Source organism: Acomys minous (assembly GCF_964271855.1).
Source record: "Acomys minous genome assembly, chromosome: 17".
NCBI lineage: Eukaryota > Metazoa > Chordata > Mammalia > Rodentia > Muridae > Acomys > Acomys minous.
In genome coordinates this window covers 55,568,461-55,592,494 of record NC_140500.1, presented here as the reverse complement: position 1 = coordinate 55,592,494, position 24,034 = coordinate 55,568,461, and the positions used below count along the sequence as shown (strand labels likewise).

The window sequence follows — 24,034 nt, the reverse complement described above, 5'->3', positions numbered from 1 at the left end:
CGCACTTGGCTTAAAGATTTATTTATATGTGTATTTATGTATGTGTGTGTGTGTGTGAGAGAGAGAGAGAGAGAGAGAGAGAGAGAGACAGACAGACAGACAGACAGACAGACAGACAGACAGACAGAAACAGAGGAACAGAGAGATGACTGTCTGTGGGTAGGTGCTTGTGGAGGTCAGAGGGCTTCAGACCCTGGTCCTTGAGCTATAGGCCGTTGCGTGCCTTCTGTTGTGGGCCCGGGAACTGGAAGACCTTAGGTCCTTTGGGAGTATAGCACGTTCTCTTTACCACTGAGCCATCTCTCTAGCCTCGTGCATTAGTGTTCAAACAGCACATAGTTTTGTTTTGTGGGCCATATAGTTTTGCAACTATACTACTGTTTCTGTTGTAGTGTGAAAGCAGTCATAAGCCACAGGCAAATACATGTGGCTATGTTCCAATAAAACTTTATAGACAGAGACAGATTGTTGGCCTGCAGCTGCTAATTTTCTGACTCCCGCTCCATAGGGGGAGCATGTCCTTTCTCTTTTCCTATTAGCTGGTGGTGTTTGAATACTGAATATCCATCTCCCTCTAAAGTTTACCTTGAAACTAAATCCTTTAAACAACAATATTGGAAAGTGTTCATTAGATCAGAATTGATGAAGGGAACATGGAAGCGAAAGAGGAGATGAATGTCTACAGAGGCATTAGCATCCTTCAGTCAGTGCACATGAAGGGATAGCAGTCTCTCCATAGGAGACTACTGTACAGCACCATGGTGCAGGAGGCTTGGAGGTCTTTTGTTTTGTTTTTGTTTGTTTGTTTGTTTGTTTGCCTGTTATGAGACAGGGCTTCTCTGTGTAGCCTTGGCTGTCCTGGACTCATTTTGGAGAATAGGCTGGCCTCGGACTCATAGCTATCCGCCTGCCTCTGCCTCCCGAGTGCTGGGATTAAAGGCGTGCGCCACCACCACCCAGCCGGGGCTTGGAGGTCATATAGGTTGGGAAAGGGAACCTTTGGGGAAGAAAGTTTTATCAGTAAAGTTTTTCTTATTATTTTTCTAGTCGTTTCAAGGCCCAGTAATGCCAGCAGGTGTTCTCACTGCTAAGCTGGCATCCTCGCCAGGTGCTCTTATCAGTATACCGAGTAGAGAGTTTCCCCATTAGTTTGAAGTTCATTGTTTTAGGTCATTAATTCTTCAGTGTGACTTGGGGAGAAGATTGCACCGGAGGAATGCATCCTCAAGATCCGTTGTAAAGGGCTTGCGGCAGGGAGGCCCTTTCCTGCCTTTCTGCCTTATGAGGCTATGGCATTCCTTCCTTAGATGATCCGTCATTAAAGTGCCATCATGGTAGTAAAGAGCAGCCCTCACCAGACCTGCCAGGACTTCATCTTAGACTCCCACAATGTGATATATGTCAACAGGTACCCGATGTTAAGAATCTCATCAACCTTGAGTAGTTGCTTAAGTTTTCTGCCTTCATTCACATTGAAAACTGAACTAAATATTAGGGGAGATACTTGAGTCTCTGGAAATTTCCTGTTTTTCTTTAAACGTTTGACCACTTAGTACTTATCATATAGATATAGAGAAGGCAAACTTAATTCCTTAGACTATGCTACAGTATACTGTTTCTGGGTGGAGATGCCACCGTTTTCACATAAGCATGAAAGAAACACACAGTAGATAAGGAAGGGCGCATTACTATAGATAACCAGAGGTGAATACTGCTAATGAGCACCCCAAAAAGTATGCCTGCGCTGTAAGATTTTCAGTCAGGCGCCCCGCAGTCGCCCGGTTGCCCTAGAGACGGGGTCCTTTCTGATCGGGGCCCAGCCATCTTGCGTCGTTATTGGCCAATCAGCGGTTGCGCCGTGGCGGAGGGGGCGGGGCGCGTGGCGGTGGCGCTCAGCTCGCGGTCATGGAGGCGCCGGTCGGCTTGCTGTTGCTGCTGTGGCTCGGGGCCTTGGCCCCGACCCCCGGCAGCGCCTCCGAGGAGGCTCCGCCGCTCGTCAACGAGGATGTGAAGCGCACGGTGGACCTGAGCAGCCACCTAGCCAAGGTGACGGCTGAGGTGGTCCTAGCGCACCCGGGCGGCGGCTCCACCTCCCAAGCCAGCTCTTTCGTTCTGGCGCTGGAGCCCGAGCTCGAGTCGCGCCTGGCGCACCTCGGCGTGCAGGTGAGCGGAGGGAGGGGCCGGGGAGGAGGCCGGGGGATTCCCGGGGAGGCCGGGGCAAGAGCAGGGCAGGGAAGTGGGGGCGTTAGGGATTCTCGAGGGGTCTGATCGTCTGAAAGGCAGGTGCCGAGGGGAGAGCGGGGGAGGTCGGGCGGGGTCCGCTGTCCTGTTACCCGCGTGTCCACTGGGACACGTCAGCACAAGCTTCCGAGCGTCGGGCGCCGCCCACGTGGCAGCTCCGGAGCTCGAGGCGACCCCCTTGGTCCACTGGCGACCTCTCTCCACACACATCTGGAGCGTCGTCTTGGCTGTGGCCAAGTGCGGTACTTCCGGGTGACTGGCATCTTCTCTGACTACTGGACGTACTAGTCCAGTGAAGGGCTATCAGTGAGTTTAGTCGAAATTAATTCCTGGATGCAGTTTTCTGTCTGGTGTAGTCTGTTGTTTCTAGACAACAGTGATCGGAAATATAACGGGTTTCTTCTGGTTATCCTAGTTTGTCACTGCTCACACCCGGTTAGCGTAACACACCTCTGAAAGTTGCTTAACGCTGTCTTAAACGTTCGCACTTGGAAGTGAGTTTGAAAAGTTAGTTTGCTGTACAGAAAGATGAAGGCCAGGTCTCTTTCTCCCCACCGCCTCTGGTGAGAACACTTCAGCATTTACCCTCTGTGCCTTTCAGCGAACACACTTTTTTACAGCTTTCAAGGAAAGAGATTGTTGGCTTTGGGAATAGAGGGAATATCTGAGCAGGTTACTTTTAATTACTGTTTTCATTAACTATATTCATTAAGTGATTGCTCAATTTATTAAGAGGAGACTTGTCATTACAATATCACATTTTTAAGCACACCACATTTCTCTTGACTGGCGCTGTAAAGCTGGGCTCATAAATTCTCACTGAACTGACTCTGTCCCCTTTACGTTGAATCCTTCCTTCTTCATGCCCAAGCACAGATTTATTCAAACGTTTCTAGAAAAACATCCTCACCTGTGGATGTTTTGGATCTTCAATCCTGTTTTGTAAAAGCTTGTTATAACTTACAATTACAACATAATCAGATCACAGGGTATGCTAGCCACCTTGCCGTCCTGGTCGAGAATGCATACAAGTTGGGTCACTCACTCCCCATGGTGGCTCGCAGCCATCTGTAACTCCATTTCTAGGGTGCACAGACATACTGCAAGCAAAACACTCATATGCATTAAAAAGAAAGGAAAAGAAAAAGTTGTGGCAGATATTTTAAGTACACTCTTTACCCTTGTAGCAACCTTTTGAGATAATAAGTGTTCTTGTTTTTGTTTTTCAAGACAAGGGTTTCTCTGTGTAACAGCTCTGCCTGTCCTGGAACTCACTTGTAGACCAGGCTGGCCTCGAACCTGTCCGCCTGCCTCTGCTTCCCAAGTGCTGAGATTAAAGGCTGTGGAAGCATCTAGCCTTGGAGCTTGTTAACCACAAATAAAGGTCTAATTTGTTCCATACCCTTTGTATTCCTGCGCTTTGCTTCCTTGTTTTCCAGCCTGATGTGAGATAAGGCTTTATGTTTTAGCTCTGCAGTCATGTCACCTATTACTCAGTTGTGTTAGTTGTGGAGGGAGACCAGTTGGCTATATGAGTTGCCTTATTCTCTGTACCTCCATGAGAAACAGCTGCATGGCATATGTAACAAAGAGCACATATTGCCTTGGAAACTTGGCCGGTGGATTATAGGAACCTTTTATTTAAGGAACTAGCAGAAGGACAGTTAGGATTATGTAGTCTGAGCCATCACTTTCTGTCTCACTGTCTCTACCTTAGATAGTGTATTTTTATGTAGCCCTCAGACTCTGTTGGAAACTGGAACCCTCCTGTCTTAGCCTTCAGAATGCTGATAGTTAAAAATGACCTTCAACTGCTGATCATCTTGCTTCTATGGCCTGTGTGCTACGGCTGTGTACCCCAGAGACAGGGTTTCTCTGTGTAGCCTTGGCTGTCCTAGACACTTTTTGAAGACCTGCCTGGCTCTCTCTTACCTTTTACTAAGTAATGACTATTTTCTAGGAATACACATAAGTTATACATTAACAAAGAGTTCTGAATAAGCATGTGTGCATTAGAATGCTATCCTTGCAAGAGTCTAGTCAAAGTAATGGACTTAATTTTTTTGGGGGGGGGCCTGTGATATCATTGAGAATGATTATATAACTTTTTAGGCTTTCTGAAATAATATTTAAAAAATTGCTCTTGGAGTTGGGATATGGTGATGGTGGCCTGTATAGTTCCAGCCTTTGACAGGAGGATCGGTGGTTCTAGGCTATCCGAAAGGGGGGCTAGCTTGGGCTATCTGGGACCCTGTCTCAAAACAAAAGAAAACAATTTCTTGGTGTGGCACAGTGGTGGAGCACATGCTTAGCTCCAGCAGGCTGTGAGTGAAGTCTCAGGCACTATGCTTTGTTGGAATTACTGCGTCAGTACTAGGAAACCATTTATTTTTTTCTGGTGGGGATGAGGCTAGGCTGGCCAAGGGTCAGTGGCGTGCATGCATGTTCTCACCTAGACTGCCATGGTCTGTGACTCCAGGTAAAACCTTAAGAAGCCTCAGCAGCCTTCTGGAGTTAACCTGGCAACATGCCTGGTGGCAGCAGAGGAGAAGAGTGTAAGATGTGCCATAGCAGTCACTAGGGCTCCTTTCCTTTAAGAAAGCCACTGCTGCCACTCTGTGGAGACAACAGTTTGTCACAGATGGGACTTCTACTGTTTCCTTATATTTTTTAAAGATTTATTTATTTATTATTATGTATACAGTGCTCTGCCTGCCTGTGTGTACACCTGCAGGCCGGAAGAGGGCATCAGATCACATTTAGATGGTTGTAAACCACCATGTGGTTGCTGGGAATTGAACTCAGAACCTTTGGAAGAGCAGTCAGTGCTCTTAACCTCTGAGCCATCTCTCCAGCCCCCTGTTTCCTTATATTTTGTACATATGGATATTTGAATATAAAAAGAAAAATATTCAAAAAAAAAAAAAGAAAAAGAAAAATATTCAAAAGGAATTCTTTGGAACATTTGGGAAGTAAATGTGGAGATAAGGTCTTTATATGTATTTGGTTGTTCAGGAAAATGTTTATAGGATGTTTTTAGAAATTACTCTGTGCACCAGTAAGTCTTTGATGTTTCAGATAAAAAAAAAAAAGTAATGGGATTGGGATATGGATCACTGGAAAAGGTGTTTGTGTGGCCTGAATAGGGCTCTTTGTTCCATCCCCAGCACTACAAGCAAAAGTTCTAGGCCTGTGAGAACATTCAAGGGGGATAGTATAAGCCTTATTGACTGGGATTTGATCCCAGAAACCCACATCTGCATCAGCACTGGTGCCTTCGGATGGGAAGCAGAGACTAAAGAATCAACTAGAAGCTTGTAGGCTAGTAAGCGGAGTACCCATCATGGCAGAAGCTGCAGGAGAGATCCTGTCCAAACACAGGTGCAAAGGGAAGGACTCCGAAAGTTGTCCTCTTACCTCCATACATGTGCTATGGCAGGCACACGCATGAGTGTGTGCGCACGTGTGCATGCATGCGTGTACACACACACACACACACACACACACACACACACCATAATAACAAAAATTAAAGTTTGAAAAGTTACTAATGGGAATGTTGTAAGATAGTTGATGTATTACTTTCTTTTTTATTGCTATGATAAAACATTGAGACCAAAGCAACTTAGGGAAAGAAGGGTTTACTTGGCACTTATGGTTTCAGTGGGTTAGAGTTCATGATAGTGGAGCAGAGGTAACAGGTGGCCAGTGGCTAGGCAGCAGCTGAGAATTCACATCTTGAGCCACAAGCAGGAGGCATAGAGCGCACTGCAAATGGCTGAAGTTTTTTGTTGTTGTTGTTGTTTATTTATTTATTTATTTATTATGTATACAGTGTTCCTCCTGCATGTACACCTGTAGCCCAGAAGAGGGCACCAGATCTCATTATAGATGGTTGTGAACCACCATGTGGAGCTGGGAATTGAACTCAGGACATTTGGAAGAGCAGGCAGTGCTGTTAACCACTGAGCCATCTCTCCAGCCCTGAAGCTATTTTAGCCACACATCCTCTAGAAGGCCACACTTCCAAATCCTTTTCAAACAGTTCCATCAACCGGGACCCAAGTATTTAAGCATGAGCCTGGGGGGTGGGTAGAGGGGAGATTCTTATTCAAACCACAATTGATTAATAGTTGGCTTAAAAATTAGAACTTGGAACCATAAACTATTCCTTTTGTTTGTTTAGTTGATTTGGTTTGGTTTGGTTTTTGGTTTTTCGAGACAGGGTTTCTCTGTGTAGCCTTGGCTGTCCTGGACTCCCTTTGTAGACCAGGCTGGCCTTGAACTCACAACGATCCGCCTGCCTCTGCATCCTGAGTGCTGGGATTAAAGGCATGCGCCGCCACCCCCCCCAACCCCCCCCCCTCCCCCCCCCCCCCCCCCGGCTTATTGTTTTTGTTTTTTTGAGACAGGGTTTCTCTGTGTAGCCTTGACTGTCCTGGACTTGCTTTGTAGACTAAGCTGACTTCAAACTCACAGCAATCCACCTGCCTCTGCCACCCAAGTGCTGGGATTAAAGGTGTGCGCCACCAGTGCCCAGCTAAACTACTTTTTTGTTGTTACAGGTAAAGGGAGAAGATGAGGAAGACAACAACCTAGAAGTACACGAAACCAAAATTAAGGGGAAAAGGTAAGCTAACCGAGAGGCATTGCTAGGGTGGACTAATCAGATATTTGGCACAGGGTTTATTAAGTATCAGAAAGTTCCCTGGTTGTCAAGCTTATAGTAGGCTACATGGCAGTGCTGGTAGCGGAGGAGGGGATCCTGTTGGGAATTGGGTCGGTGTGTTGAACTGACTGGTTGTCAGCAGAGCTGACCAGGAAAAGTAAATTCAGCTTACTCAGGACCAGCAGGAAAGAGAGAAGCAGATCTGATACTTGCAGCCAAGTGTCCTAGGAGAAGATAGAGGTGTTGAGGTGTTTGTTGCAAGCTTTACATAGCAATACGAGGCACAGTGCTGTGAGCGCTATGTGAAGTCCTTGTTCTGATCATCGAGGACAAGTTCCGTGGGAGCATGTTTAAAAGCCTTCAGATTTTTACTCATGACTCACTGGGTCTAACACAAGTACATTCAGACTCAGCAGTTTTCAGGCTGTGTCTGCTTGTTCACTCGCATGCAGGCCACTGGTGTGTGGAGGGCAGAGGACAGCTTGCAGACGTGGGGCTCTGCTACCATGTGAGTCTCGGGGATTGAACTCGGGTAGTCAGATTTGACAGCAGGCCTTTCACCCACTGATATCTCTCCCTGCCCCCAAGCAGTTTTTAAAGAAAGTGTTTTTGTTTTTTGAGACAAGGACTCTTTAAAATTAATTAGCTGGGTGGGTGTGTATGTGTGTAGGGATGGGTGTTTTGCTTCTAGGCCTCTTGCATGCAAGTGCCCTTGGAGGCTGGAAGAGGGCCTAGTCAGATCCCCTCGGAACTGGAGTTACAGTTGTGTGCTGCTGTGTGGGTGCTGGGAGTCAAATCTGGCTCCTCTGAAAGAGCAGCCAGCACTTACTACTTGCACTGCTGAGCCATCCCTCCGGTCCCCTAGTTTGTTGAGACAGTTAATGTCGCTCTGGCTGACCTAGGATGGATGACCTTGAATTCTTGTTCTTTCTGTCTTCCTTCAAGTGCTGGGATTAGAGGTCTGTCACTTGACTGTCTCTGGTAGTTTTTACCCTCTTGCTATTATAAATAGACCTGCGATGAACATGTGGACATCCGTCTTTAAAGGCTTAAGTTAATATAGTAAAGGTGATAGCTTTTATCTTGAGTATAGAATTTACTGTGACTTTGAAATACTAACTTTGTTTCAGTATTTTTAATCTTTTTTTGTTTTTTGTTTGAGACTGGGTCTTTGTGGCCTTGGCTGGCATAGAGCTTGCTACGTAGATTAGACTGGCCTAGAATACACAGAGATCCACTTGCCTCTGCCTCCTGAGGGCTAAGATTAAAGGTGTTTGCCACCATGCCTAGCAGTGTCTTTAATTTTAATTCTCTCACTTTCTTCCTTTAGTGGGAGATTTTTCACCGTCAAGCTCCCAGTTGCTCTTGATCCTGGGTCCAAGATCTCAGTCGTTGTGGAAACTGTCTTCACTCATGTCCTTCATCCATACCCAACTCAGATAACTCAGTCAGAGAAGCAGTTGGTGGTGTTCGAGGGCAACCATTATTTCTACTCTCCCTACCCAACAAAGACCCAGACCATGCGAGTGAAACTTGCTTCCCGAAATGTGGAAAGCTATACCAAGCTGGGGAATCCCACACGATCTGAGGACGTCCTGGATTATGGGCCTTTTAAAGACATCCCTGCCTACAGTCAGGTAGGTTTCAGAGACCGTCATCACAATGGAGACTTAAAAGCAAAAATGGTTTCTGTTATGCTAAAGATGAAAGCAGGTGTTAGCAGAGGAGCTATAGTTTAAAGCAGGATAAAACAATCTCACTGCTCAGAAGGGATGTACTAGGTAGCATTCTGAAACTGTTCTGAACCTATCTTGAAGTAACCCTTCACCTCCTAACTTCTCCTGAGAACTCAGGTCAGAGGCTGGCAAGTGGGCATCATGGGAGAAGGCAGTGAGGTAGTAGGGCAGGGTAGTGATGGGCAGGGAGAGGAGCTGGGCTGGCCGTGGTAGATCTGCACCAGAGGCTGAGGCGAGGAAGAGCCTTGGGACTGGGACTACGGAAGGGGGAAAAATTCATGATTAAAATTTTGTTATGGGGAAAAGTGGTGCACTCCTTCAGTCCCAGCACCCAGGAGACAGAGGCAGGAGGACTCTCTTGAGTTCAAGGCCAGCTGGTCCACATAGGGTTCCAGGCTAGTCAGGACTACCCTGTGCCAAAAAGAAAACAAAAAACAGCTGACTTATCAGTTAAGAGCACTGGCTGCTGGTCTTGCACAGGACTTGGGCTGGCTTTCCAGGCCCACATTGCAGCTCACAACAGTCTGCAACTGCAGCCTTGTGGGATCTGATGCCTTCTTCTGGCCTCCATGGGGACTGCATACATATAGTTCTTGGGCATGCGTTCAGGCAGAACTCCCACACATATAAATAAAAAACTGTGGAAAATCTCAAGAATGAAGACTGCTTGCCTGTCACTTTGCTTCCATGGTGCCCAGTTAGTAATGCTCCCTTCCTTTCTCTCTTTGTCTCTCTTTAAAGTTACGTTATTTTGTTTATATTTGTGCACGGAGGACAACTTGCTAGTGTCACTTCTACCATGTTGTTTTTGGTGATTTAACCCAGGTTGTCAGGTGTGCTCTACCCACTGAGCCAGCTCCTTCCTTCTCTCATTTTTAAATTTCATTTGATCTCTCTTTTTTCCTTAGCTGCTTTTCCTTTCTCTTCTACTATCCCTTTTTGTTTCTTCTTTTTTTAACTTAGGTTTTTTTTTTTAGTTCCTTGAGAACTTGATGTATTCTTGTTGTACTCGCCTTTTGCTCCTCTCCTTAACTCTTCCTGGATCCATCTCTACTTCCCTGTCCCCTAGTTTCATGTCCTTTTAAAAAAATAACCCAGCCAGGCGTGCGCTACCACGCCTTCAATCCCAGCATTCAGGAGGCAGAGGCAGGCAGATCGCTGTGAGTTCAAGGCCAGCCTGGTCTACAGAGTGAATCTAGGACAGCCAAGGCTACACAGGGAAACTTGTCTCAAAAAACCAAAACGAACCAAACAAAAACCCCCATTGACTCTAGTTAGTGCTGTCCATCTACTTTGGGTGTGGGGCCATTCCCTGGAGCATGGCCAGCCTGTAGCAGTAGCCATGGCTCTTCAGTTGGGAGTGGGAGCTCACGAGCTCCTTCCACTCCGTGCTAGAGTGTTGACTGGCTGGACTTTGTGCAGCTCTTACGCAGGCGACTACAGTTGCTTGAGTTCATGAGTGCAGTGCTCCTGTCATACCCAGAAGACACTGTTTTGTTTTGGTCTTTCCTAACCTCTGGCTCTCACAGTCTTGGAACCCCCATCTGTGATGGTCTTCTTTCCCCTTCCTTTTCTTCTGAAAAGTATTTTGGTATGGTTGTTGGAAACAGTCTTGTGTAGCTCTGCCGGCCTGGGGCTTGCCCTGTCCATCAGTCTGGCAGTCCTCCTCACTCACACTAACTCTTCTTGTCAGGTGGGCCTTATTCCCAGATCATCACACATGCCAGGCAGTACTCTGCCATGGAACTCACTCTGCTCTTGGCTTTTTGTAGCACGAGCTGCTGCTTCAGCATCTGGAGCACCGGGATTATAGGTGTAAACGATCATTCTGGGCTATAGATAATATTAATGTAGAGATCATGTTACTGTAATAGAGTACTGCAGAATTCTTTTGCTTAATAACTGCATTGTAAACCTTTTTCTTGTAGTTATTTCTCTGATTTCTGCCCTGTGTTATTTGCCAGCTTGTTGTAGAATGACTAGGATTTTGTTTTGTCTTGTTTTTTTCCTATTTAACATAGTAATCTACGTTTCTTTGCATATATTCTCAGTAATAGGTTTTGGGAGAGGTTAGGCAGGGTCTCATGTAGCCTAGGGAACTGGCTATATAGCTGAGTACGACTTAAAATTCTAATCTTGCCTTTACCTTCCAAGTCCTAGGATTATAGGTTTGCACCAGCGTGCCTAGCCTAGAAATAGTGTATATGTTCTTAAGAGTTGTTTTGTTTTTGCCGGACGGTAGTGCTGTTAATCTCAGCATTTGGGAGGCAGGTGAATCTCTGAGTTTGAGGATAGCCAGGCCTACAGGGTGAGTTCCAGGACAGCCAGAGCTACACAGAGAAACCCTGTTTCAAAAAACCAAAAACCAAACCAAAAAGAAATCCAAACAAAAGAACAAACCTGTTTTTTAGTGTGTGTGCATGCATGAGCCTGTCTGTCCTGAGATGTCTCTGGAAGCTAGAGGTGTCAGGTCCCCAGAGCTAGGGCTACAGGTGCTTGTGAACTGCCACCCGCTAGGGGCTCTTTAACTCTTGCCTTCTCTTTAGCCTTAGAATTTCTAAGGTAAGAAAGGAAACAAAAACACAGAAACCAAGGGAGCTGGAGATAGTTCAGCAGTTAACACTGGCTGATCTTCCAGAGGCCTGGGTTCAGTTCCCAGCAGCATCCATATGGCAATTACTGTCTGTAACTCCAGTTCCAGGGCATCTAACACCCTCACACAGACATGCAGGCAAAACACCAGAGAACATAAAATGAAAAAATAAGTAATAAAAAAAAAATCACTCAACTTCCCCCCTTTTGACACTATACCCTGGCTGGCTTTGAAAATTTGGCAGTCCTGTCTTAGTGCTTCCCAGCAGGTGGTATCAGAGCTGTGAGATCCCGTTTCCAGCTCAAACATAAACACTTTAAGCTGGGGCTGATGATTGCTTATAAAACCAGCACTCAGGAGGCAGAGGGGGCAGGATTATTTGAGGTTAGCCAGACTACATATTCTCTGTTTCAAAAACAGAAGAGAAACCATGAGCATTTTGTAAACAAAAAGTCATGTGCAAGTGTGTGTGTGTGTGTGTGTTTGCTCTTACGTATGTGCATTTGGGATTGAACCCAAGGTTTTAGGCATGCTAAGGATATATTCCACAAGTGAGCTATACCTATGGTTCCAGAAATATGAAGCTGCCATCCTTACAATACTTGTACTGCATGGTGTTAAATAGGATTCTGAATTGAATCTTAAAAGATATGGTTATAGAGTAAGAGAATAAAATAAGAGCATTTATAAGATAATGAAATCTGTCTGCTTACCCAGTTCATGGACTTTGGAAAGAAGGGTATTTTTTTTAACTTGTAATTTTATATTGCCTTTCTGTGGAGCTACGGGCAAGTTCATAAGAGGGCCTTGGAATTACTTAATGACCAGAGAGACTGAAACCCACTCCCCATTGAACCAAGGCCTTTGTGTATTAGGCAAGCACCTGCCATTGACTTACATATTCCCAACCCCAGAGAGATTAAAATTTTTTATTTAATGTATATGTGTGCATGTGCATATGATGTGTGTTGGTGTGAGTGCCTGTAGGCCAGGGGACAACTTTTGGGAGTAAGTTCTTTTCTGCCATGTGGGTTCCAGGAATTAAATTCAGCAGTAAGAGCCTTTACTTGCTGAGCCATCTTACTGTTCCTACCAGAGATTAAAACAAAACTAACTCCTGTGAGAATTGGCAGAGAATTGGAGGAATTACTGAAAATAGAGATGCAGAATCTGTTGAGTGTAATTGGGAGGCGATACTTAGTTGTACAGACTCGGGATTCCACATACTGAAGACCTCCTGCTGTTGCTTCTGGGTATGGTCTAGAGCAAAGGCTATGGAGACTGCTGCATCTATGCCCATTTTTATTTATTTTGATTTTTAAGTTTTTTCCAGACAAGGTTTCTCTGGCTGGCCTAGAATTCCCTTTGTAGAACAGGCTGGCCTCAAACTCAGATCAGCCTGCTTCTGCTTCCAAGTGCTGGGGTTAGAAATATGTGCTAACTGGGCTGGAGAGATGGCTCAGTGGTTAAGAGGACTGGCTGCTCTTCCAGAGGGTGGGGTTTCAAGTCCCAGCACCCACATGGCAGCTTAGAACTGTCTGTAACTCCAGTTCCAGAGAATCTGACACACTCAGAAATACATGCAGGCAAAACATCATTTTTGCTTTTTGTTTTTTTCTTTTCTGTGTGTGTGGGGGCAGGGAGTTTCACAAGTTGGCCTTGACTCATGGTGATCCTCATGCCTCAGCCTGTTGAGTGTTGAGATTATAGGCATAAGTGGCCACCAAAAAGAGGAGAGTAGTGGCACAAGCCTGTGGTTCTAGCACTCACCAGGCTGTGTGAGGAAGGTGGCAAGTTTGAGAGCAAACAAGAACCTTTTCTAAAAGAAGAACAAAAGCTCTGCATAGGTAGGTGATGGAGAGATGAACTGCTACTCTTCCAGAGGACCTGAGGCCATTTCCCAGCACTCATGTTTGGTTGCCCACCACCTCCTGTGTGGCCAGATCTAGGAGATCCAGCACCCTCTTTTGGCCATTGAGGGTGCCTGCACACATATGGCACATGCAGCTGCATACGTACAAGGAATAAATTCAAAACCCACCCCATGTGTGATGCTTGGTGAGCATTCTGTGACGGTCAGCGGCCCTCTAGTTAATTTCTTGTTTCCTTCCCACCTAGGATGCTTTTAAAGTGCACTACGAAAACAATAGCCCTTTCCTGACCATCACCAGCATGACCCGGGTCATCGAGGTTTCTCACTGGGGGAATATTGCTGTGGAAGAGAACGTGGACTTGAAGCACACAGGCGCGGTGCTGAAGGGGCCTTTCTCCCGCTATGACTACCAGAGACAGCCTGACAGTGGCATCTCCTCCATCCGTTCTTTTAAGGTATGAGTGGGCAGCCAGCCTGACACTGGAACCTGGATGTATCAGTGCCTCCTTTCCCTCTTTTCAGTTTTGGGGGAGGAACTAAAGGTGAGGAGTACTGCTCCTACTCAGAAGGACCTTTAAAGAGGAAGGGTCTTGTGTTTATGTAAATGGTGTGTTGTATTTTATTTATATAAATAGTGCTTTTCTTTTTTTTCCCTCTGCAGTAGGTGTTGGTCTAGGACTCCCTGTGTAATTTGGACTGGCCTTGAACTCAGTAGATTCCTTTTTGTTTGTTTTGTTTTTTGAGACAGGGTTTCTCTGTGTAGCCTTGGCTATCCTAGACTCACCTTGTAGACCAGGCTGGCCTTGAACTCACAGCAATCTGCCTGCCTCTGCCTCCTGAGTGCTGGGATTAAAGGCGTGCGCCACCAAGCCTGGCAAACTTAGTATATTCCTGCGTTGGCTTCTAAGTGTTGGGATTACAGACATGTCCCACTGTGCCTGGCCCCAGAGCAGTGGTTCTCAACCATCCTTACTGTGGCCGTTTTATATAGTTCCTCACATTGTGGTGACCCCCAACCATAAAATTATTTTTGTTGCTACTATAGTTTTACTACTTTTATAAATTGTAATGCAAATAACTGTTTTCCAATGGTCTTAATGGGGTCAAAAGGGCTGTTCAACCCCCAGAGGAGTTGTGACCACAGGGTGAGAACATTGGCCTGATCTAGATATGGTGTGGTTTGTAAAAACATATTCATGGTCTATTCGTCACCTAAACATTCCCTTGTTGTTGTAAAGATTTGTTGTGTGCCTGTGTTGTGTGTTTTGTGAATATATGCACACCTGTATGAAGGCCAGAAAACGGTTGGATCTCTTGGAGCTGGAGTTACAGGCATGTGTGAGCTGCCAGGCATAGGTGCTGGGATCCAAACTCTGGTCCTCATGACAGAGCATCAAGTGCGTTTACCTGCTCAGCCGTTTAGTCCTCCCTTCTGTTTGCTTAAGATTGGGTCTCCTGCAACCCAGACTGACCTCTAACTTGATATGTATTTGAAGGTACCTATAGCTTCTTGGTGCTACTTCTCAAGTGCAGGGCTATGTTACCATGTCTTAGTTGGCGTTTACTAACTTCCTGTTGTGTGCTTGTAATACAGACTTTAAACATGAGGGCTAAGAAGGAAAGAGCCTCTCAGATGGAAAAACACAACTGAGAAGCGTGGGTATGGGCCTCCCTCAGGGTCATCTTAACACTGTTAAAAAGATTAATAAATTGAATATGCCTTTATCTTTAAGTGAAATCTGTGTTTGTTTTTTGTTTTTCGAGACAAGGTTTCTCTGTGTAATAGCTCTGGTTGTCCTAGACTTTGTAGACCAGGCTGGCCTTAAACTCACAGAGATCCGCCTGCCTCTGCCTACCAGGTGCTGCGATTAAAGGCATGCGCCACCACGCCTGGCCTGAAATCATATACTGTTATATATTTACATATTACAGAAATGCTCACTATGTGAACAAGTACTCGTCAGTATACTTGGGAGATGGGTAAGCATAGTGGGTGGGGAAGTTTGTAACTCAGCCACTAGTGATTTGATATAATTCCTTGCATCGTTAATTTCCCCTTTATAACTTGAGTATTCACATGGGGATTTTGCACAAATCTTGTTTCCTGTTGAGAAGATTTTATCTACTTAGCATCCTTGATTATTCAATAGATGTGCTGTCTAGATCTTCTGAAACCTTGAGGGGAAAGTTGTGGATTTTGAAGGCCTACAGTCTGGGGTCTGCTACAGGCTCTCTGCTTATTAGATTGTATTTCCGCAGCGCTTCCTGAAGGCATTCACTCTCTTGCAGACCATCCTTCCTGCTGCCGCCCAGGATGTGTATTACCGGGATGAGATTGGCAATGTTTCCACCAGCCACCTCCTTGTTTTGGATGACTCTGTGGAAATGGAGATCCGGCCTCGATTTCCTCTCTTTGGAGGGTGGAAGACACACTACATCGTTGGTTATAACCTCCCCAGCTATGAATACCTCTATAATCTGGGTGAGTGCAGGCACAGTAAGAGGAGGACAGGAAAGGGCCGACTTATTCTTACCTTCTTTTTAAAACCACCAATGCTTTATTGTCAGGGGTACCCTCTTGTTACTCTTAGGAAGACTGAGACACTGGTGCTTTTGTAAGTTGGAGTAAATTACTGTTGTAAATGTATGTCTACACATGCTGTCAGATCAGATTTGTACTTTATGCTGGTGAGCAGAGCTAGTTAAATTCTTGTGGGTAGTTTTGAACTTTCTTTCCTGTCAAAATTCTTTTACATGATTTTATTTATTTGTGGGTGCACACATGCCATGGTGCATGTATGGAGGTCAGAGAACAATTTGCTGGAGTTGGTTCTCTTCTGTTTGGTTTTAGGTAGGGACTCAGGTTGCCAGCACTGGTAGCAAGCACCTTCATCTGCCAGGCCACCTAGCTGGCCCATCTCACTACTCTCAGACCACCTTTATTTTTTGTGTAGCCTGGAGACTGAACCCATGGCCCATACATATCCAAGCAGATACCACTAAGACACACCCAGCTCTTAATTTGAGATCATTTTATTAAAAAAAGAAAAAAGAAAAAAAGAAAGGTGGAGGAAAAAGAAAAGGTTTTAAGGTCAGGCTTGATGGTGCACAGCTTTGATCCTATTACTTAGAAGGCAAAGGCAGGTTGATATGTTAGAGGCCAGCCTACATAGTGCTTTTAGGCTAGCCAGTGCCAGTGACATCCTGTCTCTAAACACAGAGACCACGATTCATTGTTATGTTTTCTTTTTTGTTTGTTTTTCGAGGCCAGGTTCTTTGTAACTTCAGCTGTCCTTGAACTCACAGAGATACCTGCCTCTGTCTCATGAGTACTGGGATTAAAGATTTGTTTTTGTGTGTTTTTTTAACCACTTATATAGTCTTAGATACTATTTGTTAAGTTTTGCCCTTTTAAAATTGCTGTTTCTAGCCAGGCAGTGGTGGTGCATGCGTTTAATCCCAGCACTCGGGGATCAATGTGAGTTCAAGGCCAGCCTGGTCTACAAAGCAAGTCTAGGAAAGCCAAGGCTACACAGAGAAACCTTGTCTCGAAAAACAAAACAAAAACAAAAAGCTGTTTCTTAGCCTCTTGATTTATAGATTTCTTTCCTCATTTCCTTTACACTTCCTCTGCTGTAGAACTCGAGTCTCGCTGAGTGCTTGCTCACTCAGGACAGGGAATACTCTTGGCTTCTGGGGCTGGAGCTCAGTGGCGGAGTGCTTGCCTAGCATGTGTGAGGGCCTGTGGTCAGTCCTCACTACTACTGTGGGGGTGGTGTGGAAGGTGCTGTTCTACATTATACAGCTTTTATTCTGTTTCTGAAGGGCTGCTCCGGTGGTCGTGCAAACTTTTCAGGGACAGGGCAGCTAGGACTTGGGGTCCCTGCAGGCCTGTTTCTCTCCTGCTGGCCAGGGACATCTTGTGAGAGAAACTTAGCCTGGTGCTCTTCTCCCCTTGCTCCCAGCAGTTGTCATGCAGCCTCTGCTGTTCTCTCCACTGCAGACACTGCTGAGCTGCAGGCCTTGTGGCTGTTAGTGTGTTGTGAGAACTTCCTCTCTGGGATGGAGAGGACCGGGCCATGCCTGCTGCCTCCCTCCCCAACAACAGATCAAAGTTAGATTCCACCAGAGTTTTCCCTGGGGAACCAGTGGTGATTGGAACTGGTAGGTGAGGGGCTGCTGGCAGGAGTGGGGATGACCCTGAAGCAAGTGTGTTGGAAAGCCAGCATGGATGGTGGCTTCCCATAGCTACAAATAGAGAGCCTTCTTCCCGAGTCTTCCCCAAAGAACTGTTCTAGCCCTTCACTGGGAGGTGTGGATGCTCAAGTGAGGGAAGGCCCTGTGACCCTCCTCCTGCGGGGTGTCTGAGTCCACAAGCCCAGCTGTGGTTGGTGATCTGCAAGTGAGCACACCTAAGCTGCAGAGGATGGAACTGTTGTAAGTGGTCTGCCCATTTTGACATTGCTTTTTAGTTGTTCTGTCTTTCTGTGGAGATTGGAAAAGAGCCAAAAAGCCTACTGTGTCACCTGGCACTCGGAACCACAGGCCCTCTTGATAACACCTCTCCCTTTATGTTAAAGGAGAAAGTTCATATCTTGTAGTTTCTATCTGCTATCTCATTTTCTGCTCACACCGTTGCCTGTACTTGTTGATGATGCTCAGGTGACCAGTATGCACTGAAGATGCGGTTTGTGGACCATGTGTTTGACGAGCAAGTGATAGATTCTCTGACAGTGAAGATCATCCTGCCTGAGGGAGCCAAGTAAGTGACCATTCCTTTCCTCCACATTTCTCTGATAGTACCATCCTGCTGCCTCACAAGGGAACTGTGCTGTACTCATTAAATAGCTTTGACTTCCTATGGAACTCTCTGTCTAAAGCTAGGAAAGAAAAGTTAGATATAAAGGAGGGCACACGATTTAGTAAATTTTCCAAAAACAGTGAGTGCCTCCATATTCCTAGAGCAGAAGCCAGAACTGTCTCAGTAGGCCAGAGTAATGGCCTGAGGCTAATGCCAGGGGAGAAGGTGGAGGTGAGCACCTATAACCCCAGCACTTGGGAGCTGAGCCTGGAGGAGCTCAGCTGGAGCTCTGGGCCAACCTGGGCTACGTGTAGCAAGTGCTTGTCTTTTTTTAATTAAAAAAAAAAAGGACAATAGACTCTGTGCTGCATTATCAGTGAATGAGGGGTGCAGCTGTGGCCCCACTCCTCCCCGGCTGCTGCAGGGTCTTTGTAACAGACAGGAGGAATCACTTTTGTCAGTTTGGTCAGTTTGGGTAAGAGATGTCTGACAAAATGAGAGTTTAACTTTAAGAGCCAGGTGTTGGGATGGAAGGAACGAAGGTAAGTACTGGGGCTGTGTAGCTCAGTGATAGAGCGCTTACTAGCCTGTTCACGAGGCTCTCGGTTCAAGCCCCAGGACTGCTGATGTGTGGGCATAGAGAACTGCTGACTTGAGGAAAGAGCCATGGCCTTTTGGAGGCATCCGTTTGGTGGGAGCAGATGGTCACTACAGGGCCCCTGTCCTTAGCTTGAGCTGCGAATACCTTGTATCAGTGTGTCTAGCTTCTTGTTGGAGTGTTTACGTGGTCTCTGCTGGCTCCTGTATCTACTCTAATTACCAGGAGGACCTGTGCTCTGATGTTGATGGAGGAGGGCTTGTTCCTTCAAGCCAAACTACTGTCTTACTATTCCTCTGGGCACTGTAGGCCTGGCCAGAAAGTATTGCATGTGCCCTAGTCCTGAAAGACTGGATGGCTCCAAGGCACTCTGGAGGCCCTGAGACTCCCTGGTGGGCTGTGCTGGGATCTGTGTTCACCCTGTGAACCAGTGTGAGTGCTGGAGGGAGACAGTCAGTCTGGCCTGCAGCTGCTGAGTCAGCAGCAGGAGGAGCGGATTTATTGCCAGACGTCTGCAGTAAGCAGGGTAAAGCGGTGTGAACTTAGCCTCCTGATAGCCCTTAGTCTCAGAATTCAGCCGCCCACACCCCTCATCTCCTGCTGTGGCTTGTTTGAGGCTGTACTGTGTTTTGTGTTCCAGGAACATCCAGGTGGACAGTCCCTACGATATCAGCCGCGCCCCAGATGAGCTGCACTACACCTACCTAGACACATTCGGCCGCCCGGTGATTGTTGCCTACAAGAAGAATCTGGTGGAGCAGCACATTCAGGATGTTGTGGTGAGCGACTCTGCTGTTGGCTGCTAGCCGTGGGCCGTGGGCTGTTGGCTGCTGGCCGTTGGCTGCTGGCCGTGGGCTGGAGCTGGCCTTTGCTGACGCCCCTCTCCCGGCTCTCCCCAGGTGCATTACACATTCAACAAAGTGCTCATGCTGCAGGAGCCACTGCTGGTCGTGGCCGCCTTCTACATTCTGTTCTTCACTGTTATCATCTACGTCCGTCTGGACTTCTCCATCACCAAGGTACTCTGCTCTGTTCCTCTGCCAGGCAGTCCTTGTGCCGTTGTGATGTGTCACTCAGGCAGTCCTTGTGCTGTTGTGATGTGTCACACACACACAGTGAGCGCGACAGCACCTGGGCTAGAGTCCCCTACTTGTCCCATATTAGAAATCTGAATTTAGAACTTACTAATTCATAACTAAAATTAGTGTTAGCAGTGCTGGCTGTGGGGCACACACCTTTAATCCTAGTACTAAATATAAGAATATCGTTGCTTTTAACTCAATTCTGCTAATTCTCACTGGAGAGGCTGTTTTCTTCCCTGTGGTACTAGGGGTGGGCCACATCAGCAGTATCTGAACTTTGATGTCATCTCCCCACAAGGAGACAGGAAGCATGGACCTAACACAGTGTGCTGGCAGTCACATTCTTAGAGATAAAAAGCTATGGCACAGCTCTATGACACCATGGCATTCTGTATTGTTTATTTGAAATCTTAGGTTTATTTATTTGTGTTTGAGTTTAATTTTAATTTATTTTCCATCATTGCTGAATGGGAGGAGAGCAAGACAGGGCTGGCCTCGACTTGCTGTGTTGACCAGCTGGCCTCAGACTCAGGAGATTCACCTACTTCAGCTTACCGAGTACTAGGATTAAAGGCGTGTGACCCACAGCCAGCCACTGCTGATACTAATTTTAGTTATAAATTAGTAAATTCTAAATTGAAATTTCTAAACAGCAGTTCTGCCTTGTAGGAAATTAATTTGATCAGTCTCTGGTACCACTCTGATTTTGTGGTTTTAAACGAGTTATGTAGATAATGAGCAGGGCATGGAAGCAAACACCTTTAATCACAGCACTCAGGGAGGTAAAGGCAGGCAGATCGCTGTGAGTTTGAGGCCAGTCTGGTTTACACAGCCATGGCTACACAGAGAAACCCTGTCTTGGAACAAAACAAAAATTAGGCATTTACCTTTTATTGTCTCTTCTTACATTAAAGGTAGTGATATATATAATACACACACACATACATACAAAACATATATATGTGTAATATGTATGCCGTGTGTGTGTGTCCTGGAGTTCACAGTAGTCCTCAGCATTACTTTCACATCTGCAGATAAGACACTGAGTGGTTAGTCATTGATTATTACATCTGCATCTACCTCATGTAAATCTTAGGATTTATTATGTGAAAGTAACTTGTGCTCACCAGACCTAAGCCAGCCTCCGAGTTGTTGTGCAGGCCTCGCCAGTGCATGCATAGTGAGAGGACCCATAGGTGTGGCCTCGAAGGGATGGTACATGGCAGGAAGACTTGATGTTTCTTCTGAAGTCCTTGAAAACCTCTGAAGGAGTGAGACACGATGGTCTCCCCGAAGTCTTCTGTGACTGCAGATGAGCTCTCACTGCGCCTGGGGCTCATTCTACCATTGTTGTTCTGGTCATGGCCATGGGCCTGTGGTGCTTGACTCATTTCCTGCTGTCTTTGTTGCTGAGCCTGGACCTCATTAAGTGTCAGAAGGGGTTGACTCCTGGCTTTCTAAGGTGACCTCTGCTGGCTGGTGGCAGTAGGCATCCTATGGCAAGGTAGGTTGGAGTGAGCTTCGGCGTAACTGTTGACCGACATGGTTTCTCTATCCTCCAGGATCCAGCTGCGGAAGCGAGGATGAAAGTGGCCTGTATCACAGAGCAGGTCTTAACCTTGGTCAACAAGAGGTTAGGCCTCTACCGTCACTTTGACGAGACCATCAATAGATACAAGCAGTCCCGGGATGTCTCTACCCTCAACAGTGGCAAGAAGAGCCTGGAGACAGAGCATAAAGCTGTGACCAGTGAGATAGCTGTGCTGCAGTCCAGGCTGAAGACGGAGGGTTCTGACCTGTGTGACAGAGTAAGTGTTAGTCACTTGTCTGTGGCCCTCCACACCCCACATCAGGCACTGTGTCCACTTGTTGAAAGCAGTGTCCATCCACTGTTTGGGCTAGGCAAGGCTCAGGTGGCTCTCCCACACTCCCATGTCCAGAACCACAGACTTGTGGAGTGCTGCCAGTGCTTGTGGTGGGACCCAGAGCTTCCTGCTGTCTGCAGTCTGGCTTGGAGAAGTTCTGTGTCCATGGCTGGCAGTGAGGGCAATGCTTCTCCAAAATGTCAACCTGCAGCTCCAGGTGGCCACTTCCCAGCACTGTGGAAGTCCGTGTGCATGTGTAGGGGCATGTACTTCCAGATGACGGCCTGCTAGGCTACAAAATGAGAGCATCGTGAATCCTGGCTAAAGAATGAGACCTTTCTTTAAAAGAAGAAGAAGAAGCCAGGCGTGGTGGCACACGCCTTTAATCCCAGCACTTGGGAGGCAGAGGCAGGTAGATAACTGAGTTCGAGGCCAGCCTGGTCTACAAAGTGAGTCCAGGATAGCCAAGGCTATACAGAGAAACCCTATCTCAAAAAACCAGAAGGAGGAAGAGGAAGAGGAGGAGGAGGAGGAGGAAGAAGAAGAAGAAGAAGAAGAAGGAAGAAAGAAAAAGAAAAAGGGCGTGGTGGTGCACGCCTTTAATCTCAGCACTTGGGAGGCAGAGGCAGGTGGAGCTCTGTGAGTTCGAGGCCAGCCTGGTCTACAAAGTGAGTCTAGGACAGTCAAGGCTACACAGAGAAACCCTGTCTCGGAAAAAAAAAAAGAAGAAGAAGAAGAAGAAGAAGAAGAAGAAGAAGAAGAAGAAGAAGAAGAAGAAGAAGAAGAAAAGCACCTAGATATAAATCCCAGGCTCTGATTCTCACTCTAAATTCAGGCAGATTAATTCTGTGCCTCAGTTTCCTTATAGATAAGGAAGTCAGTGGTCCTTCATAATGCCTGAAAGTTGGTTCATATCAGTGTTCAGAGCCCTGGCCGTCATGTGCTCTGTGAGCTAGCTATTGTTACCTATAAAGGAAGGAAGAATCACCTACTTCAAAAAGTGCCCCCGAGTTCTTACCTCCCTGTTAGCTCCTTCTCCCCTTAAATCTCGTACTTACCCTTTTAGTTTTTTTATGGCACCCACTGTGGAACATTTCTTCATGTGCTTACGTGGGTTTTGTGTGTCATTTCCTTGAGGGCAGGAGACCTTATCTATCCCTTACTGCTTTCTGGAGCCTGGCACACAGGTAACAGTGGAAGTGGTCTGGTCTAGCTGTCACCCTCCATGTCACCTATTGTCTTTGTCCTAACTAATGTCTGGCTCCAGTAGAGAGAGGGGACACTCATGGAGCCTGCTGTGTGGCAGCGTGGCGCTGGGGTTCCATGGCTTTCAACCTTAGTTGTCGGGGTGGAATACAGCCTGCTTGTCAGAGTTGAACATGGCTTGTAGGTAATGAAGCTACAGTTTGGAGCCAGGCTTGTTTTTCTACATGTGAGCCCTGTGCTGTGGGCACTGCTTTCATTTTGGCTCTTCCTGTGGAGCTCTGGATCCGCAGGGCTGGGAGGCGGTGGGGGTTGTTGAGTGCGGGAAAGGACAGTTCTCAAACCCTGTCCTGCGCTTGTCTCTGCAGGTGAGCGAAATGCAGAAGCTGGACGCGCAGGTCAAGGAGCTGGTGCTGAAGTCGGCAGTGGAGGCCGAGAGGCTGGTGGCTGGCAAGCTCAAGAAGGACACGTACATCGAGAATGAAAAGCTCAGCTCAGGAAAACGCCAGGAGCTGGTCACCAAGATCGACCACATCCTGGACGCTCTGTAGCTCTTGTCTCTAGGACAGGCCCAGGCTGTTTGCACTTCCCAGACGGCATGGGGAGGTGGAGGAGGAGGTTGTGATTAGCAGAAGGCCTTAAGGAAGGAAAGCCTGTCCATGGCGGTGTGGGAAGCTTGTTCCTTATTTCTGAATGGTTCCCTTTTTTATATAAACAAAAACCTAAACAAAAAATGTTTAAAAACCAAACATGGTTGTATTTTGAGCAAAGACATTTTCAGTAATTGATTGGTGGTGTTTTGTTCTGATGCCTGGGGTATTTTTTCTGTTTGTTAAGTCCTGTTTTATGGCCTTCTAATCCCTAATGTTTGGTTCTTTTGTGAACGTATGCATGGTTTTTAAAAGTATGTATGACCAAATGAAAATAAAGGCGGGACTGTGAGTGTTTGCTTTTGCTGTGCTGAGATCTCTTACGTAGCTCTGAAGGACGGAGGTAACACTTTGATCACCATGGCCTTTCTTGCAGTGCTTGCAGAAGACTGATAAAGTCATGAGAGGCCAGGTGAGGCACAAAAGGCCACACAACTGAGGTGGAGCAAGTCTTCTGTACTTAATGTATGTGCCACATTTTTAGCATTGAAAAGTGATGAGCAGAGCGGAGATGGTTTGTGGGACGGTGACAGATAGCTACTTCACAAATGCATAATCTCAAATTGACCACACTCTGTGGGAGAGGGGGTGTTCTGGAGCTTAGCCTTAAGCATGGTGCAGGGGACAGAATGGGGAACATTCTGGGTAGTGTTACCTTTTTTTTCCTTCTTGTTTTTGTTTTTTTGCGACAGGGTTTCTCTGTGTAGCCTTAGCTGTCCTGGA

The 24,034-nt window shown here is 46.5% G+C and overlaps 1 protein-coding gene across 1 annotated transcript; it reads left to right on the top strand.

Annotated features, from left to right (window-relative positions):
• The first annotated feature begins 1,857 nt into the window (after positions 1-1,857).
• Positions 1,858-23,608, top strand: RPN1 (ribophorin I). The gene is made up of 10 exons (XM_084766624.1): positions 1,858-2,163; positions 6,807-6,871; positions 8,241-8,547; positions 13,358-13,567; positions 15,402-15,594; positions 17,775-17,874; positions 19,152-19,290; positions 19,411-19,530; positions 21,156-21,401; positions 23,030-23,608. Exons 1-10 carry the CDS (start codon positions 1,906-1,908, stop codon positions 23,210-23,212), a joined length of 1,821 nt encoding a protein of 606 aa, XP_084622750.1. The 5' UTR covers positions 1,858-1,905; the 3' UTR covers positions 23,213-23,608.
• Positions 23,609-24,034: the final 426 nt, after the last annotated feature.

Excerpts from the sequence above, each read along its gene's own strand:
- RPN1 (XM_084766624.1), top strand. The coding sequence starts at position 1,906 with ATGGAGGCGCCGGTCGGCTTGCTGTTGCTGCTGTGGCTCGGGGCCTTG. Across the intron at positions 19,531-21,155 it reads TGGACTTCTCCATCACCAAG|GATCCAGCTGCGGAAGCGAG; the intron begins GTACTCTGCTCT and ends TCTATCCTCCAG. Across the intron at positions 21,402-23,029 it reads GTTCTGACCTGTGTGACAGA|GTGAGCGAAATGCAGAAGCT; the intron begins GTAAGTGTTAGT and ends TTGTCTCTGCAG.